Consider the following 19,210-nt stretch of genomic DNA (forward strand, 5'->3'; position numbering starts at 1 on the left):
AACTGGCCCTCGGTCCTCATGCACGTCGCACCTAGCAGCTTCCTCGCTCGCCATCGCTCTGGCCTATCGCCTCATCCCCGCCTCCCTTCTCCGCTCTAGCCCACCGCCTCGCCGTTGCCTCTCTCCTTTGCTCCGGCACCTTATGCCGTCACGGCCAGATCCAGCGCCTTGCACAGCCATGGACACCAAATCAGGCGCCCTCGACATCGCCACCGCCTCCCTCCTCTGCTCTGCTCTGCTCTGCCTTGCCGTCACCTTCCTCCTCCGGTATGCCCCGCCGGTCCTCTCGCTTGCGCCTTCACCGTGCTCCGCCTCCCTCCCACACCAGCCACTAGATTCTGCTTGGCCTCACCGCGCTCCGCCTCCCTCCCACCGTCGGCCCACCAGATCTTGCTCGACCTCTTCAAGTTCGCAGCCTCTACCTCCTTGGCCGAGCGTGATGGTGGGTCGGAACTTTCCCCCCTTTCACGGGAAAGGCGAGGCGGTTGGGGAAGAGGACAGCCGAACAGTGTTGCGGTCGTCTCTTGTTGCCCGCAAAGTTACGATCGTCTGGAGCTATTTTACGGGGCTCCGCTTCACTGTAGAGGTGGATACGGACTCCGCTGGAGCCGTTTTGCACGACGATGTCGAGCAGCATCCGTCCTGTAGCACCGGAAGTCAACTCTACTGAAGATAGCCTGACCAGTGGACGTCCTAGTAGCGAAAATCAAAGAAGCTCAAGCTTGGTGTTTAGCCGGAGCAAAGAGACTCAACGAAATCATTCCGGGAGAGTTTTTTTTTTTTATTCCTTGCTTTTGCTTCTTTGCTCCGGCCACCCTTCTCGGCCTTATGTACATTTGATCAACTCCTCTATTAATACAATCAGATGTAGTTGGGTACTTAATAGGTAGTTTTGGATAAGTATTTAATTTATTTTTTCTTAACTTAATTTTTTAAGTTTTTGGTCGACCTAATGATTAAAAAAATACAAAACAACCAGCGGACCTCCTGACTCTTTCAAAAAAGAAATATATAGCAACAGAACTGCTGGTGTTGATGCAAAGCTTGCTGAATTTTGACAAAGTATAGGTCATGTGCTCCCATTTGGTCCGACTATTAGTAGCTGGATCGGGATGACTACTGATGAGTACCATACTTCATTGATGATGTTGGCAATGGCGGTTGAAGATGGTGCAGGCGTGCAGCTGAAGTTCTGAAACACGTTTGAATAACTCAACTGAACTGAACTGAGCTTGCTTTGCCCCTCTTTGTCATCCCACTTCCTCCTCTCCACCCTTCCTCGCCCTCCGGCCGCCTCCTCTCCGGCGAGCTCTACTCCGCGTCCCCCCTGAGCTCTACGCCCTCGAGGTACTAACCTCGCCTATTTATTCGAGGTACGCCGAGCTCGACGCCCTCGAGGCCCGTACCGGCGCGGCGCGGCCCGCGCACCACCTCGGCACCTTCTGAAGCCAGCCATGGTGCAGGCCTACCGGGCCGTGAGGAGGAGGAGGAGGAGGCGCTGGCTAGAAGGGTGCAGCGAGCGCGCGTACGTGCGGGGACTTCGCCGCGCACCGGACTACCTGAGGGAGCTCTTGGGCGTCTTCGCCAACGAAGTGGCCGAGCGGATCATGCTCGCCATGCGCGCTCTGGCGGCGAGGGGTGGTCGTCCGTGCATGCAGAAATTTCTCGTTTTTGTTTCTCCCTCTAGAGATCAAATAAGATTCTGAGATTCTGTATGATGTTCCGTCGCTGCATTCCCCATCTCCAAGAATTTCAGAGGGATTTTTGCGCGTCTTTGCCGCCGTCAAATTGGGATCTGCAGGTGGACGTGGCGGTCGTCATTTCATTCCCCGACCGCCCCCTCCATGCGTTTCCACCTCCTGTGCTCACCTCTGAACAGTGTTCCATCGTTTTGGAGCATGGGCGGTGGCGTGCGGCTACAGCACGCGAGCGTTTGCTTCTTGGCTAGCTCGTGCTCGTGCGCCACGCACGTCACCAGTACTGTGGCGTTTGATCCGGTACAGAATTGGAGCGTGCGCCGATCCGTCCGAATCTCGGCTAGTTCGTGGTCGTGGACGTCGACCGCCAGTAGCGTCTTGTCTTGTCTCTCGCCTTGGACTTCGAAGCCTGCCGAACTAGAGTACCTTACCTTTCTATAAAACTTTTTTTTTTTAATGAAACGGTCTACAAAACTATTGTCTCTCGCTGGCAGAGTAGCCCACGTTTGCGAGCTCTTTCTTCTTTCTTTCTTTCTTTTTTTTTTTCTAGCTCTGGCCAATCACGCGGCGATACATACTCGCGCGCAAGCAAGCCCGCTCTGGTGATCAGCGGCCGAGCGCGGTAAGCTCGAGTGGTCAACCTCCTCGCCTAGCTCCCAGCCACCGCCACCCATGCCGGCCGGCGCCACGGTAGCGGCCGTCGCGCCGCCTCGGCCGCTCCCCGTCCGCGCGGCGCGGCGCAGGCGGGCCCCGACGCGGTGTCTCGCGTCCGCCGAGACCGGAGCGCCGTGGCCGCGCGGCGCGGCGTCGCTGGAGGCAAGGAAAAGAGGGGTGAGGGAGTACGTTGAGGCGGCGCGGGAGATGGCGTGGCGGCGGGGCGGCGGGCCGCCGCGGTGGTTCTCGCCGCTCGAGTGTGCCGGCGGCGGGCGCGTCCCCGGCGCGCCCACGCTGCTCTACCTGCCCGGTATGGGCATTCTTTCTTGTTTTTTTCTTTTCTTTTTGCAGTCCAAGTGCGCTGTTTGAATATTCTTTTGCTTCTGAACTCTGACAAAGCACAGCTGATGAGTCTGACACTTCAACTTGAATATTCCCTTGTGGTGCTATTGCGATATTGCTCTTTCTCATGTCCTTTTCAGTACTATGCAGTAGCATCTACCATTCAAGCATTGAGTTGTTCGGACTTCAAAGTATACTGAGAACAGGGTGGTAACTTTATTAACTTCGCTCATCAAAATTCTAACGATACTTAGATTAGACATGTAAAAAAACTCGACAATGTGGATAGACGTCCGCCCTAGCATTAATATGTAGGAGGCAACGTATGAAAACGATACTTATTCTAATAGATTCACTTGTCCTGTCTCTAATCTTGCTGTATGCAAGGATCGATATAGCATTGTTCAGGCACTAACAAAATACTAAGCTTACAGCTAAAAAGATGGGCCATACAATAATTAAGACCAACAGGAATATTTAAGCACATCATGAACAATGCACAACAACACTAAAAATATCGACAAATTGCCGGCGTTTCGGTGACTTGCCTGGTCACGCCACCCAATTTTCTTGACTTGCTTGCTCACCTCCAAATCCTGCCGGTAACATAAACGACAAAACCGGTTGAAAAACTCGTAGGAGTCTCTGTGGACCATGTGATGCTTTCTCACTGTTAGCATGGGGAAACCGGCTATCCTGAAAACAGTTTTTACTGTGTAGCATGGTTACTGGAAGTAGCATTATTAATGGTCAGAGACATCTTTCTTAATAAAATTCAGACAACTTCTTTCAAATAAGAAAAAGAAGCAGAAGAAAAAGGATGGGGATATCTGTGCTGTTTACCTGTTGGGTGGTCCGAAACATCAGATGTGGTATCACTGAATGGGAGCTTTGGTTTTTTGCCAGATTCAGACATAGTACTGGAAATACGGTCCTCCTCTGATGTTTTTGCTATCTCAGTGAAACTGCACTGTGCGATGTATTAATTGTTAGAACATATAAACGATTATAGCGTTCGTTACTTTAGTTTCTGAAAAAATCATCAGTTTTTAGTTTTTGGATCCTTGCAGGAATTGACGGAGTTGGTTTAGGACTTATCCGACACCATGAGAGTTTGGCAAAGTAAGAGCAATTTTAGATGGAATTCATGACTTTTTTCCTTTTCTTTCTTCAATGCGACTGATGATTGTTTCGTGCCGCAGGATGTTTGAGTTGTGGTGCTTGCATATACCAGTTGAAGATCGCACGCCCTTCGAAGGTGCGTTTTTTTCGTATGGATTTTTCAGAATGAAGTAAACAAGTGCCATTCCTTTTTCTTCAATTGTTGAGAGAAATGCGAATGCACTTGTAAGTTAGACGGTTTCTTGCTAAAATTATTGCAATTTTAGTAGTTGCATCATATGCCGCAACAAAACTGTACTATAAGTTCAATTTTCCACTGGTAGAATATCTGAAACTTTATCAATGAATACAGGACTAGTTGAGTATGTGGAGAGGACGGTGAAATCAGAGAGCTCATGGGCACCAGACAGACCAGTCTATCTTGTTGGAGAGTCAGTAGGAGCATGCATTGCTCTAGCCGTGGCAGCGCGAAACCCAGACATTGATCTGGTACTGATCCTAGTCAACCCAGGTCTGGCTGCCATTGACAATGGTTTTTGTGTTGCTCTGTTCTTTCAGTGTTATGAAGTGTTTTCTAACCCATGGATTTAATCTCATCTTGCAGGGACATCATTCCATAAGTCACAGCTGCAGACTTTCTCAGCCTTCTTGGATTTGGTCCCTGAACCCTTCCACTTGACCACTCCACAGCTGCTAAATTTTCTGACAGGTTTTCATCAACTTCTCTACACTAAAATTTTGACTTGTTAGATGGATGGCATGCTTTGTTGGCTTCACTCAGAAGGCAAGTACTTTTGCATTTTTTTTTTAGATGGATGGGATGCAGGCATCATCTGTATCCTGTAGAATGCACTCGCTGTGCCTTCACGTATTTGCTTCGTATAGTTTTTGACTTCACATCTCACAATGGGCAGATACAGTTGACAATAGTATGAAAAGCGTGATCATTTGATTTGGATCAACTGAGTACTGATCATAGTTCAATGCTTTTAGGAAACTTTCTGAAGATGCCATCAAATGTTGTTGGACGTGGTCTTTCTCTTGAAGAAGCTGGTCAGACATTATCAGAGATCACCTCCAGTTTGTTGCCTACCCTTATGGTGAGTTGCAAAGCATCAAAATGCGGAGATATTTCTATTACCAGTTTATTTCCAAAGCTGCTGCCAATTAATTATGCCATGTATGAACATTCTAGCAGATGATACTTTTTTCAGTTCATATTTGAATGGATTTGGCATTCTGTTGGACATATGGTAATCCATGTTTCTTTCTATGCCGTGATCTTAATTCTTCTTTTATGTGCTTTTTCTTGCAGTTTTTGGTTGATATTTTGACCAAGGAATCTATTGTTTGGAAGTTGAAAATGTTGAGAACAGCATCATCATTTGTCAATTCCCGTTTACATGCAGTCAAAGCCCAGACTTTGGTACTTGCCAGGTAAGACCTGCAGCAGGCCACTACGAATTAGAGAAGAATGTTCACATTGAATATATAGCATATTTGCCCTTATTCTTAAAAGGTAGAGAAGAACAATCGGCAACATGCTTTTCATGGAATATACGCATCAAAAATTTAATTTTGAAATATATTGTCCGACTTCAGATTGTATCTGAACATTATAAAGTTGATATTACTTTGCCAGTGGAAATGATGAACTGCTGCCAAGCAGCGAAGAGGCTGAGCGGCTACGTGGCACTCTAGAGAAATGCAGAACACGTCTTTTCAGAGATAATGGCCACAAAATCTTACTGGTATATCAGATGAATATTTCTTTCTCTTCTACATGATTATATTGCACCATATGTTCTCAAATATTAATCATCTGGGAGGCCTTCCAAAAGGCATCTTCCCGCTATCTTATTCAGTTGAAGGATCCCTGTTGAAACGCAGGACTTTTGTTGCCCCAAAATAGAGTTTCCCTTATTCCTGGACCAAATTACCCAAGTTTTGATTTGCATCTTCATGTAATCATGTTCCTTGGTTATGGCCACTGCTAGCTCCTGTTCACAAGAATTTCTAAGTTTTGATCAACAATTTCACAATGCCTGACAGGAAGCTGAATTTGATCTCGCGACAACCATCAAAGGAGCTGGGTACTATCGCCGCTCCAGGAAGACGGACTTCGTTTCGGACTATTTACCGCCAACTCCTGATGAGCTCCAACAGGTTATCAATCGCTACAGGTACCCTTTTTCTTGCAACTTCAGCATGAACATTGCTTACGTGCTCCTCTAAGTCCTCTAAAAGAAAAACTACATAAAGCTCCGTTTAGAACACAGAAATTTTACAAGAAACACTATCAATTCCCAAAGGAATCCTATGAAATTGCTGTGTTCGGAACAGTCCTAAAGGTTAAACGCGTACACTTTAAAGGGCAATTTCCTGTTACTGGAGTAATCTCTTGTTGCATGAGGCTGAACTGCTACTGAACTTCTCAAAACTTGCAGGATCCTAAACTTTGTCACCGACCCAGTGATGCTATCAACACTGCCTGATGGGAAGATAGTGAGGGGCCTGGCAGGGCTGCCAAGGGAGGGTCCTGCCGTGCTGGTTGGGTACCACATGCTCCTGGGGTTTGAGCTTGGACCCATGGTCACAGGGGTGCTGAGCAGTACAGGAATCCACATCCGGGGCCTGGCTCACCCCTTCATGTTCGACAAGAACACCGAGCGGCTCATGCCGGACCCAGCGCACTTTGATCTGCACCGGATCATGGGCATTGTGCCGGTCACGGGGACCAATTTTTACAAGCTCCTGGCAGAGAAGCAGTTTGTGCTCCTGTACCCAGGAGGCGCCCGGGAAGCGCTTCACAGGAAGGTGAGGGTTGGGCATGTTGAGCTTGTGGTCATTTGATTTGTTTTTGTCGTAAGTTATATCTTGGAGACCATCAAAAGTCAAAGTCGTAAGTGGAGTGGATCAATGAGGATTGGTTGTTTTCAGGGAGAGGAGTACAAGTTGTTCTGGCCTGAGCAGCCTGAATTCGTGAGAATGGCATCAAGGTTTGGAGCAACAATCATACCATTTGGAGTAGTTGGAGAAGATGATATATGCGATGTAAGTGCTATCCTACCAGCTAATCTGCTCAGGCAAAAGATGACCGCAACTGTGCGGTATTCCTTTGTTATCCTCTTGGTTTATGAAATTTATAAAAACAATGAAAATTAAGATCCCTGAAGTTTGCTGATAGTGTTATCTGGTTATTTCACATGACTTAGTTAATGATCAGTTTACCATCTCAGTTGTTGTTAGACTACAATGATCTTCTGAAGCTTCCCTTCTATGACATCCTCGATAAGGCGCTAAATCAAGATGGCCTGAAGCTAAGGTATGCTGCCCAAATTCAAAACAGTCTCATTTTGTCTGTTTGAGTTCTATTTGATGTCTCCAGAAAGACTACTCAGGTGTTGACTTACCTTGTGGTTTCAAAGGACTGATTCGACGGGGGAGCTAAAAGATCAAGGAATGCACCCCATAGCGGTTGCGCCAAAGGTACCAGGGAGGTTTTATTTCATCTTTGGAAAGCCTATTGAAACAAGAGGTACAATTCAAAAAACATTCTAATGATTTCCTCTTAACTCTTATTATTTCTTTAGGCATTCTATAATGACAAGTTATCATGATTACTCTGTTTGGCTACCAAATGATGAGGCAGATGAAATGTAAATGTGTTTCTGGAACCTGATGTTTGATTATATTTTCGCCAAGTTCTCATTTGATTTGCTTGCTTGCTTGCATAGGGAGAGAGGAGCTAAGGGGCAAAGAGAAGGCACGTGACCTCTATTTGCATGTCAAATCTGAAGTGGAGACCTGCATCAGCTATCTGAAGGAGAAAAGAGAAGAGGACCCCTACAGGAGTATACTGCCCAGGCTTCTCTATCAGGCAGTTCATGGTCCCAATGCAGAAGTACCCACATTTGAACCATGAGATGCTCACTTCGAGAATACCATTAGTTAGAATCCACATCAAATGTTTATATTATTCTTATATTGTTTTTATTTACAAAATTGTTTGTTACCATCACCCTCAAAAGAATTCTGTTCACCGATTTTCTTGTAGTTTATTTATACCATGGAGGTCAATAAAATTCAGTTCATAATTGTAAATTTGTGTCAATTACAGCTGCAGAAGTATATATTTAATCAGGAGCTATGACCCAAACTGTGGAAAGTGGAAAAGTATTCTCGGTTCTTATTTTTAGAAAAAAGGAAGAAAAGAAGCAGCATTTCACTCTTTAATAGTTTAAAAATATATATTTTGTTGATATATACACCTACACTTGTGCTAATATTCAACAAAAAAAAAAACTAAGGACAGTTGCTGCAAGGCTGCAAGCTTAATGTGGCTTAGCGGTGGTCATAATTTCAGGTGAAGAAAAACCACACGTTCTTGAAAGAGATGGCATATACACCCAGTCATAAGGCCAAAGATCTACTTTGAGATCATACATAAAAGTATAATGAAATGAGGCATTTCATTGGAAGGTTAGTACTGTACATATGGATAATGGCAATAAAAGAAAAGCCTAATAAGGAAGTTAGTATGGTATGTACAGATTTTATGTGCAGCTACACACAGCTACACATGGGAGTTTGCAAGGAGGTGTTAGTTGCTTATATCAAAGTACTTGGGATCTGCAGGCAAGTTGTGCTCAACACGCAGCTGCCAGGGAAAAATATCCATTAGACTATAGAATAAATGGAACGACATGAGCGGTAATCACTCTTAATAATGTAATGTTGTCATGTGCTAAGTTGATGTAACGTATTTAAATGTGATCAAAGTGATGTATCCAGTAATGCAATATATTGGAGTGTGGAGGTCGAAAAAGCAACAACATAACAGCCTATAATTTTAGAATCCCAATCAGTAGTTTTGTGGATCCTGGAGTGCTTTCTGTGTTAGAGGTTGAAATTATTCAGTCTCACTTGTGCATACAGAATTAAAATTAAAGTAGTGTTAGAAGAGAGAAGTACACGGGCATGAGGTATCTCAATTGCCACATACCTCTCCTTCGTCTGAGTCTGAGTGCCTTTGAGGGAAGACAACTCTAATATCATTGTAGAGATAAAATCTTCTCTCTTCCTCAGTCTCAGTATTGTGACTGTGCTGTTCTGATGACAGATCAGATTTGCACTGCTGCCTTGATCTTGGTAACTTCTTGGAAAAGGGTCTCAGAAAGCGCATGTGCAAAGCATAACGGAGAACACCTCCAGCTGAACTAACATTGACCTTGGACGATCCGTGGCAAGATTTCTTTTCACCTAACTGACATGTGTCTACTTGACAGCAGCAACCATCAGCATTAGTGTCATTTTCTGAATTCCCTAGAGAGGTAGATTCATTTGATATTCTGATGTCACATTCCATTGAGCAAAAGACAGTATTTGCATAACGCTCCTTTTCTGACTCATCAGTTGAGTAGCAGTTCTGCCCCTGTTCACGGCCTGTAAAGTCAAAACAATTTGTCAGCAACTTGAACGCTGCAATTTCGATTTATCTATCGGTGGTATTGGCTTCATTACATTCAGAAATTAGAGTCCCGCGTTCTCTAAGTTCACTTCCATATTGGACTGGCTCAACCTTTATGTCACTGGCTGTGCTTCCTTCTTTGGTCGGATTAGAGGGAGAAGCAGAAGATAGAGTGATCTTTTGCCGCATGAAAGTCTGTCCCATTTTACAATATCAAAAGATGGACTTGAGAAAAGAAGTAAAGAAATAAAACTAAATAATAATTGTGAGTCCTAAAGGAAGACATCGAACATCCATTTCATCAGAAAAGGCAAACATCATTCCAACACCTGGCAATACTTGCAAAATGGCACCAGGTTATTAAGTATTTGCAACTTGTGATACATTTCAATTTACTATTTTCCTCCCACCCTGTATACCAGAATAAATTGCAAGTAGCAATATTTGGCAGACATTAGCATACTGGCTTGGTAGCAACGGCTATTGGCTAGACTACAACCAGAGCTATTAAAGACTTAAAGGAAGCCCTGCTTCAATATGAGGTGCCCCACGGAACCAAAAAAAATGAAAATGAATTTAGGAGGCTTCTATTATCATCTCAGCATAAAATCACTGAGATGGAATACCAAAACCTTTTGCTTTGTCTATCTACCAAGAAAAGAGATTGTGAATTGCATCAAACCACATCTGTGTCCAATATAAAGTATATCCGAGCCAACAACATTGAGTTTCAACATAGAAGCTAAGAAATAAAAAAGAATGCCGTAGTAAGAACGAAATCAAGAATCACAACAGAGTATGTCAACGCAATGCATATTTTCTGCCGCATCATGTGAAAATAAGAAAATCTGAGCCATAAGAGATAACAAGGGGAATCTGCAATTATACCGAATGTATTCACAATAGTAGAAAGTTATAACAACTCCGGATTTCTCATACCTTGGTTCCAGCAGGCATGTCACTCAAATCATAGCTACAGAAGAAAGTGTGGAGTGGTGTCTTCTCTGGGTTACTGACCACCTGCCAAGGACCACAGTTTTGCTTTAAGTGAATAGATAATTCAAAAGAAATATGACAATTTAATAGAACTTTTTGAAAGACTGCCCAAAGAAAAATTTGAGGGTAGTGGCGCACACTATATAAGTCTCAAAGTTAGTCCAAATATTGACATTAACATAGCATCATGAACTCAGTGTCCCATATTACAAGTTTACAATGTGACACTGAACTCCAAATAGTAATAACACAATAGCAATCCCTTTTTGCCCACAGCAATGGGTGGGATACTATAATTTCCTTCTAGATGTGGTCACCAATTGAACTACACAAGTTTTGTCCTGATACACAAAGGAATGCAGACTTCAACCTCAAGGAAGGGGAGACGATCGGCCTCATCCACAATATGTGCCATCATGTCTAACAAAAGTGCTCCAAACATGTGATTTTATCAAACTAAATGTTATTTACATATTTTACGCACACACATTTTAAAACGTGAAATTCAAACTGTAAGATGTTTCATTTCTCAAGTGATAGAATATAGCAAAAGGATGCTTAATCACCTGCCTAAAGAAGCAAAAGATACAGATACTAGTAAGGATAGGTAGATAAGCTCACAGAAAGCTTTCCATGACAATAGGTCCTAAAATGATCATGCTAGTTTCTGTGTTATTATCATTAACTGAATAAATGGCTAGGCATCAGAAACCAATTCATAGGATTTAATACAGCAGAAATACACAGTAAATCACAATAAAATATTATTATAAAGTCAAGCAATTCAGTACCAGTTGTATGCGGCCTTTAACAGGGATGCGTAACCGACTTTTTGCTGACCGTGAATCATTGTTACTGAGGCTTCTTTTGAGTTTTGGGCTTTTGCTATTGTTTGTAGGCATCCTCCCCGCAAGATCAATAGACGAATAGTACAGCAAGGAGCTATCTTCATCAATGCTGGTTACTGTAAATGGAAGCTTCTGAGTTGGGGGAGAGAAGTTACCACCAGTCACATTAAGGATGGCCAGAAAACCATCAATACTCTGCATTAGGAGAAGATGGAATAAAGACCAACAACATGTCCGGTATCCTCATCAAAGGCTGAGCAATTAGGTGTACTAAAAAACTCGGCGGACCTGTCTGTCTTTTCCACATGAATATCGACCAGATAAGAGGGACTCCTCAAAGGAGCCAACTAGCGACCTCCTTACAGGAAGAAGGCTCAAACTCCTAATACATCCTATGTGGGGAGATACAGGGGTAGATTCTGGGCCCCAATTTCGATGTCTTCTATCTAAATTCCTCTTAGGGGTCATTGTATCAAATCCATCATGATAAATACTAGTTTTTTCTAACATATCCCTCATCCTTATTCTACCACCATATTCTGAATAATCTTCACCATTTGATCTTTCCATTTCCTTCAAGTTCAGGAAATCATTTTCAGTTACCCCTGTTGAATTTTCGTGAGCTCTTGCAGTCTTCATTCTATGCATCCATTTTGGACCAAGAGGAAACAGAGTGAGTGGAGGAGAATGTGATAATCTTGCAGGTGGTATAGAAACCCTTGCAAGATTCATAATCGTTTCGGCTCCTAGGTGATCTGAGCAAGAAAAGGATTTCCTGCCCTCAAGCAAAGGACCATCGGTGAAAATATTAGAGCTAAACTTACTGACCCCCTGCCCTGTACTCTGATTGGAGTACCTCAACGCTGGCGAAGTAGGTGACCCAAAGGAATCAAGAGTTCCAGTGTTTGCCTTTTTACTGTCATGCAAGCCAGAAGAAAAGAGTTGCCTACCACAATGAATGTGCTGATATTTGGCATCACCGGAACCAATATTCAGCGCATCACCGTGAAACTGTTCATCAGGAAGCACATTGTTTAATGGTGACAACACCCTTTTCCTTGCCTGAGGTCCATGCTGTTCAACTGATGAATCACAGTTATCAATGACCAAAGATGAATGCATCTTGTCAGCTACCATCATATCAGAACCTCCGATGGAACTAGCAAAACCTGAATCAAACCCAACGACCCTCCTTGCAGGCATCTGGACAGTAGGTCCGAATTTAGGGCATGATTGACAACTTGGATGTCTCGAATCAGGACTAAGGCCTTGGAAGACTGCAGGACCATCAATGGAACGGCTGGTTCCGAAATGACTATCAAATCCATCCAAAGCATCCAATGCAGATTTTCTCTTGAAATCACAGATGGATGGGTATGGAAACGCCCTGCTGCTTGAGGTTCCTGCGTGAAGTTTACCTGAATCACAGGCACCACCACCACCACCACTGAAACGAGGACTAATGATAGATGCACTCAATGTAGTAGGTGCTTCCTCCTTGATCGCAGGAACTTGAGGCAAACCCATCTCAATATAGTTGCTTCAATAAAAGGACAAAAGTACTTGCTCTTACTTCTGAAATGTATTTATTCAGATGCTGCGATGACCCCCTTCAGTTTCTTACGTCACGCTCCAAAACTCCAACAACTGTTCCAATTTCCACTCTATCAACATGCGAAAGTTAAAACTTAAAACTACATTGCGATTTCTGATTCACACCCATCAGTAGTAAGGATGCCGCCGCCACCCCACCACCAATCATGCTCCGATAGTTACTGCGACAATTGGAGATGAAGCACAACTTGGAGCCTGAACAAGCAACAAGAAACCTGGAACGAACCATACCAAGATCAGATCATAGCCCTGCAGACACAATCAAAGCTGTCACTGCACTGATATTAAATAAGCTAGCTCATGATCATCTTCTTCAGACTTGATCACAAGAGGATTCTGAATCACCAGTAGTAATTAACTTGTAAAGTTATCCTTGGCACATCAATAAAAAAAACAGTGAAGTATCAATAATGCTAACACGATGTGATGCAGCAAAATTAGCAAAACCCCGAGAATTTTGGAAGGAAAAACAAATCACCGACATTAACTGGTACGTGCTCCACCACGCAGTAAACAAATCCAATCCAGTCCACAACAAATTAGATGGATTGGTTTGCATTTCCAAAACAAATGCCCATCAAGGACTCACAGCAAAGAAAAGAGGATATTCTACAGTAGAACCAATCCCTCCAAGCAAGCTAACCAGAGCGTCCTAACCAACAAAAGAATGAGATCACGGATCTGGATCGAGGCGTGATCGGCCGACGAGGAGGGAGGAGGAATCCGCCGCAGCACCACGATCGGGCCCAAATTGGATCGTATTTTCTGCAACTGGGCTAATTCGCTCGGAGTCATTGAAAATATAAGCAAAATCGCAGCGAATTACCGAGGAATAGATACGGCATTTCTTCGAGTTTCCCCTCCCGGTTTTTCTTCTCCCAAGTCCCAACCTCCCTTTGCGGTGAATGTTTGGGTTCTTCTCTCTCCTCTCTCCTCCGAGAAATTTCGGTATTTGCCACCTAACTCACGTGCCTCTCTAGAATTATCATCCAATTCACATATCTTTCAGAATATAACACCGAGCATACAAATTTCTTCAGAATACGACATCCGCGCCAACACCTTTGGCGCGGAGGTGACTATTTCTCAATTTGTACCTGGTCCGCGCCGACGCCATTGGCGCGGAACCTCTATCTGTTCGGGATAAATCTGTCGATCCCCAACCATCCAACCGCTCGAAACAAAAACCCCCGACCTCTTTCTGTAGTTTGAGCTAGGGTTCTTGAGGGCTGCTCCAAGGGAAGTCTCGGTTGCTTAGCAAGGGCGGATCTCGGTGGCTTCCGTGATTCCCAGCGAGGTTCCTCCCGGGTAAGCCCTAATCTCCATCCTTGTAGCTCGGGTTAGGGAAGAAACCGGTGGGAACACGAATGATTTGGGCAGGAAGGTAAATAATTTTGTGTGTTGTTTTCTTTTTCGTATTCGGTAGGATAGATCCCGATGCCGCTTTTAGCCTCTGTGTTTCGTTTGGTGATTATTGTGCTAAGTTGGATGATGGAACTTGTGAGCCGGTGTCGCGCAAATATGACGAGTGGGTTGTGGACTATCGATGCTGCTCATTGTAGAGTTTGCAAAAGGATTTTGCATCACGGGTGAAGTGGGGTAGCAGCCAAGAGGCAGTGGTGAGTGGATTTGACAAGAGCACAGGAATGGAAACAAAAATTGAGGACAATATGGCTTTATTGCGCGCATTCTCTGAGAGGTGTGGTGAGAAGAGGTTATTTTTTATTGTCGATGTTGTCGACAAACCTGGTCAGTTGGTTAGTACCTCAACTGTTACAACGCTAAATGATGTTGCCATCAGTAATGTTGTGACGGAGAAAGTAATTGCACGAGAAGGGTCAAGCAATGAAGTAGGCAACCTATCTAATGTGCAAGTTCCGACTGTTGTTGATTGGGATAGTTTGAAGATTGTTCCAATTCCAGAAGAGCAGATAGGGTGTGCATTAGCAGTGATGGGGGAAGATGAAATGTATTCATATCTGGGTTTGAGAGATGAGGATGATAGAGCAGAGCAAGCTAGGCTTGCAGCTGAGAAGGAGAAAGAATCTGTTGTTGTGGATGGGGACTTTGAAGGTGCAGAGCTATCGGTGAATGACTTTGTTCCTGGCGAGGGAGCTATTTTTTATGATAGGGAGGACCCCTCAATGACAGTTGGAAGCACATATTCTTCAATGAATGAATTCAGGTCAGCAGTGAGACAGCATGCTATAAAGGGACAATTTGAGTTAGGAACAGAGAAATCTGATTCAGATAGGTTCAGGGGTTATTGCACAACTAAGGGTTGTCTATAGGCTATTGTAGCGCGGTAGCTGCGTGGTGTTGGAGAAGGAAAGTCAGTGAGGGTACTAACTTTTAACTTTGCATATTGGTGTAACCTATCAAATTTATGTTAGTAACCAATTGTACTAACTAATTTCTCCTATTGTGGTAGGTTACAGTGAACAATTTTGAGCACACATGTGCATCAACTGGCAGAGTGAAGACGAAGATAACAACATTTCATTGGGTGGCAGAGAAGGCAATCCCCTTTCTAAAGAAGGATCCAAATATGGGTGAAAAAAACTGCAAGAAGAGTTAGAGGACAAGTACAATGTCACACTGGGATATTCTACAGTGTGGGCTGGTAGGCAAAAGGCTATTGATCAGATTTTTGGGTCATGGGAAGAAAGCTTTGGATACTTGTACAGATTCAAGGCAGAGGTTGAGGACAAAATGCCTGGAAGTGTTGTAGAGATAGATGTAAAGGTTGATTGTGATGAGGTTTATTTCCACTGATTCTTCTGTTGCTTCAAACCAAGCATTGATGGTTTCCTAAATGGTTGTAGACCATACTTGAGCATAGATGCCACAAAACTTAATGGAAGGTGGAATGAGAATCTAGCTTCAGCTAGAGCCTGTGAAGTTGCCTGTGAAAGCTATGCCACAAAACTATGAAACTCGATGAATCTGTATGAGCCTGTGAAGTTGCTTGTGAAGTTGCTGTGAAAGCAAACTGGCACTACCAGGAATTCAGGGGGTTCACGCCAAAGAAATTGGCGCGGATATGCAGATGTTCAGCGCCAAATACTATGGTGTGGAGAAATGTACTTTACACACCAAAGTATTTGGCGTGGAAGTGACGACCAGCCAGCCTCCCCATACTCTCTGTATTGCTGGCGCTGGACTGCTAAACCTCCGCGCCAAATTATTTGGCGCTGACATGGCAGGTCCGCGCCAATGGGTAGTGAACAGTACACAAGGGCATAATGGTCCGGCCCGGTGGAGAGAAAATACGAAATTGAGAAATAGGCACCTCCGCGCCAAAGGTGTTGACGTAGATGTCGTATTCTGAAGAAATTCGTGTGCTCGGTGTTATATTCTGAAAGGCACGTGAATTGGATGGCAATTCCAGAGAGGCACGCGAATTGGGTGACAAATACCGAAATTTCTCCTCTCCTCTCCCCCTTTTCTCCTCCATGGTTAAATGGATTCCAAAGACAAGGATTCTTTCTTATTGGTTCCTGTACATTTTATCCCGTAATTTTTATTCCCAGTTACAACCTGCAAGAGACACACCCCTGCATACATCCGTCACATTTCACATCTAAGGTTGTCAAAATCCCCCGATAGTGGTGCGAGCCACCGGCCATGGGCGAGGGGGAGTTGGGAGGAGGAGGCGCTGCACAGGAGCTACAAAGGGGAGTGGAGAGTGACCGTTCAGGATCTGACTCGAATCAGGGTTCATAGGTATTTACGGGTGCAAATTAAATTTCAATATCAGATCCGACGTGATAATTTCAGGAGATAATTTTTACACCTGAACTTATCCCTACCAGATTTGAAACTCGTAGGGTCCCGACCCAACCTGATCCACTGCCATCCTAATTCACATCTCAAACACATGTGACCTATATTACAAATTATTTGCTAAAAAATGTTATGCATTAGGACGTGACTTGTGAGATCGTAGATTGAATTTTGTTAATATCTCTGGTTAATTCTGATTTAAGCCCAAAAATTATGGGGGGCTGAACCGCTAAAGCCATAATATTTGAACATCAGGTTCACTTAAAGATACATATCTCTTCTTGATTTTTTTCTTCTTAGCTCTATTTTATAGCCTCGCCTCAATCTTTATATTGCCTCTTGCTAATCAGTAGCCAATGACGATTCCCTTTGATCCTATCAAGATCGTCCACATTGTATTGTTGCATATCTTCTCACATCACCACACGCATTCTCATAACATTTACTAAAGATTGAAGATGGAGAACTTATATGGTTACAATGTTCTTCCACGACGCGGTAGCTGCACCACTTGATTAGCACGATACGATAAAAATCCGACTTAACACCAAATACCCTGCACATGCATGGTAACAGAGAGCAAGGTTAGTCCGACACATTGCTATGTGGTGCTGTGCCCGTGAACTATAGATTAGCAACTTCTGCTTTCCACTACGAACAATGAACTAAGAATAAATCGCTTGCAATGGAGCTTGCACGTACCAAAGTTAGAGGGGGATGACATCGCAGATAATGGATAATGGAAACTCACCCTATGTTTTGCTAATTGACTCGGCAGATGCTCACAATGGCTGACTGGCTCCGTGAGGAAGCACATCATCCCGTACACGTAGTAGTGGGTGCAGTGAACATTCTTGGAAGATCGTTAGCCATTGTATCTGCCGAATCAGTCAGCAAAACATAGGGTGAGTTTCCATTATCTAGTATCTGCGATGTCATCCCCCCATTTTCTAAGTTCGGTACGTGAAACCGTGTCCAATCACTTGGAGCCGTACCTGCTCTGGCGTACACACAGTCGTGGGTGCCGTGAACATGACCCAACCGAACCGCCAGAGCAGGTACGCCTCCAAGTGATTGGACATGGTTGCGTCGTTGGCCTCGGTGGATGTAATCCGCCTATTAGTACAAACAAAATGCAAAGTATCAACTTCATACATTACAACTATCCTTGAACTACAACATCGAATACCTGCATGACACAAAAAAGTTTCCAATATAACAAGTGTGTAAAAAAATTAAATAAACAATGCATTTCATACATGACAATTATCTCGGATCTACAACAACAAATGAAACATTAATGTCAATAAATAGTACATTACACGACACATATAAGTAGAATATACACCTTGCAGTACAATACACCACAAATATAAGTAAACAATAAACTCATAGTACGTTACACGTCAAATATAAGTAGAACATTCAACTTACAATACATTACACCGCAAATATAAGTACTACATACATCACGAAATGACAACTACGACTTAGATGGTAGCATCATTCGCCAGCTGTGCATCGTTCGTGTCATTATCCTTTGTGTTCTTAGGATAATACCTATATGTGTGTCCCATTTCATCGCACTTGCTGCACCACTTGACATGACGACATGCTACAGACTCATCCATGTCATTCCGAATGCGTCTTGTCTTGCGGCGGCTTGCCTTTTGCTTCATCGTGTCGCCATCTGGGATGAATCGTTTCTCCGTACCTAGATTTTCCGTGAACATTACCGAACCCATAAAGCTTATGGTTCCAGTGGCCATGATAGCTTCCTTCATGAAATACTCGAACATATATAAACGAGGCACCAACCGAGTCTCAGCATAAGCAGCAATCACATATGAGCATGGCTTGTGAAGTAGCTTTGGTTTCTAGCATGAAGATATGCATGCATCATTCTTCAGAACGCACTCCTGCACATTCCTCTCACGATTGCCATCCCACCAACCTTTGTCCCTACAAAGAATTTCAAAAAGGTGCTCCACGGTGCCCATGTCCTTTGCCCGATGCATATGTGCCTTCTTTGTCGCTTTTGCTATGTATTCAGTGACCTTGGAACCATATATCAACTAATTGTCAGCCATTGCCGCAGAAGGTGCAGCATACTGGTCCCTGAAGCAGTTGCACATCCCATGCAGAATAAATTCCATAATTGCAACAAGTGGGAACCCCTTGCACCACGCATGACCCAGTTATACACCTCAGCCAAGTTTGTCGTCATGATACCATATCTAGTCCCCTCACTATCATCCAACAAAGCCCACTTCTCCTTCAGCTCATGCTCAATCCACTCTAAGAAGTTCTTAACTGATGGTCCTATCCTCCTCTGTAGGTTCAGATGATCTAGTGGGATCCAACCAAGAGCCACAGGGAGGTTCTCCTCTTCCCGCACTGAATTCCTTGCTACCTCTTGAGTATGCTTCGTCAGCTCCAAGCCTTTGCCAAAGAGCATTGAACTTTCGCTGCTGATTTTGACTGCAAAGTCTCTTGAAAAGATTCATAAGATGCTTGTTCTTGAATTGGCTAAACAAGTTTGCACCCAAATGCCTCATGCACCACCTGCTCTTCAGGCCCAGCCACATGGTTGTGACTCCACGATGTACTGATCCATGCTACATATCAAGGATTGCATGAAGGATCCATGCATGCCCATCATGTATAAGACAAATGTGGGG

General features: G+C 44.0%; 2 protein-coding genes across 2 annotated transcripts; one reads left to right on the forward strand and one right to left on the reverse strand.

Moving 5' to 3' along the window:
- The first annotated feature begins 2,165 nt into the window (after positions 1–2,165).
- On the forward strand, positions 2,166–7,919 carry LOC133902038 (phytyl ester synthase 1, chloroplastic-like). Its single transcript, XM_062343611.1, has 14 exons — positions 2,166–2,661; positions 3,764–3,815; positions 3,896–3,951; positions 4,168–4,326; positions 4,420–4,524; positions 4,809–4,915; positions 5,131–5,252; positions 5,458–5,566; positions 5,868–5,998; positions 6,263–6,632; positions 6,756–6,869; positions 7,055–7,140; positions 7,244–7,353; positions 7,553–7,919. The coding sequence occupies exons 1-14, from the start codon at positions 2,370–2,372 to the stop codon at positions 7,738–7,740; spliced, it is 2,001 nt and encodes a 666-aa protein (XP_062199595.1). The 5' UTR covers positions 2,166–2,369; the 3' UTR covers positions 7,741–7,919.
- A 253-nt stretch (positions 7,920–8,172) lies between these two features.
- On the reverse strand, positions 8,173–13,655 carry LOC133901176 (uncharacterized). Its single transcript, XM_062342453.1, has 7 exons — positions 13,570–13,655; positions 11,418–12,992; positions 11,073–11,324; positions 10,225–10,305; positions 9,339–9,480; positions 8,821–9,260; positions 8,173–8,475 (listed from the first exon to the last, which is right to left on the reverse strand). The coding sequence occupies exons 2-7, from the start codon at positions 12,654–12,656 to the stop codon at positions 8,419–8,421; spliced, it is 2,211 nt and encodes a 736-aa protein (XP_062198437.1). The 5' UTR covers positions 12,657–12,992; positions 13,570–13,655; the 3' UTR covers positions 8,173–8,418.
- Between the last annotated feature and the right edge of the window lie 5,555 nt (positions 13,656–19,210).

This window comes from Phragmites australis, chromosome 20, assembly GCF_958298935.1.
Source record: "Phragmites australis chromosome 20, lpPhrAust1.1, whole genome shotgun sequence".
NCBI classification, from domain to species: domain Eukaryota; kingdom Viridiplantae; phylum Streptophyta; class Magnoliopsida; order Poales; family Poaceae; genus Phragmites; species Phragmites australis.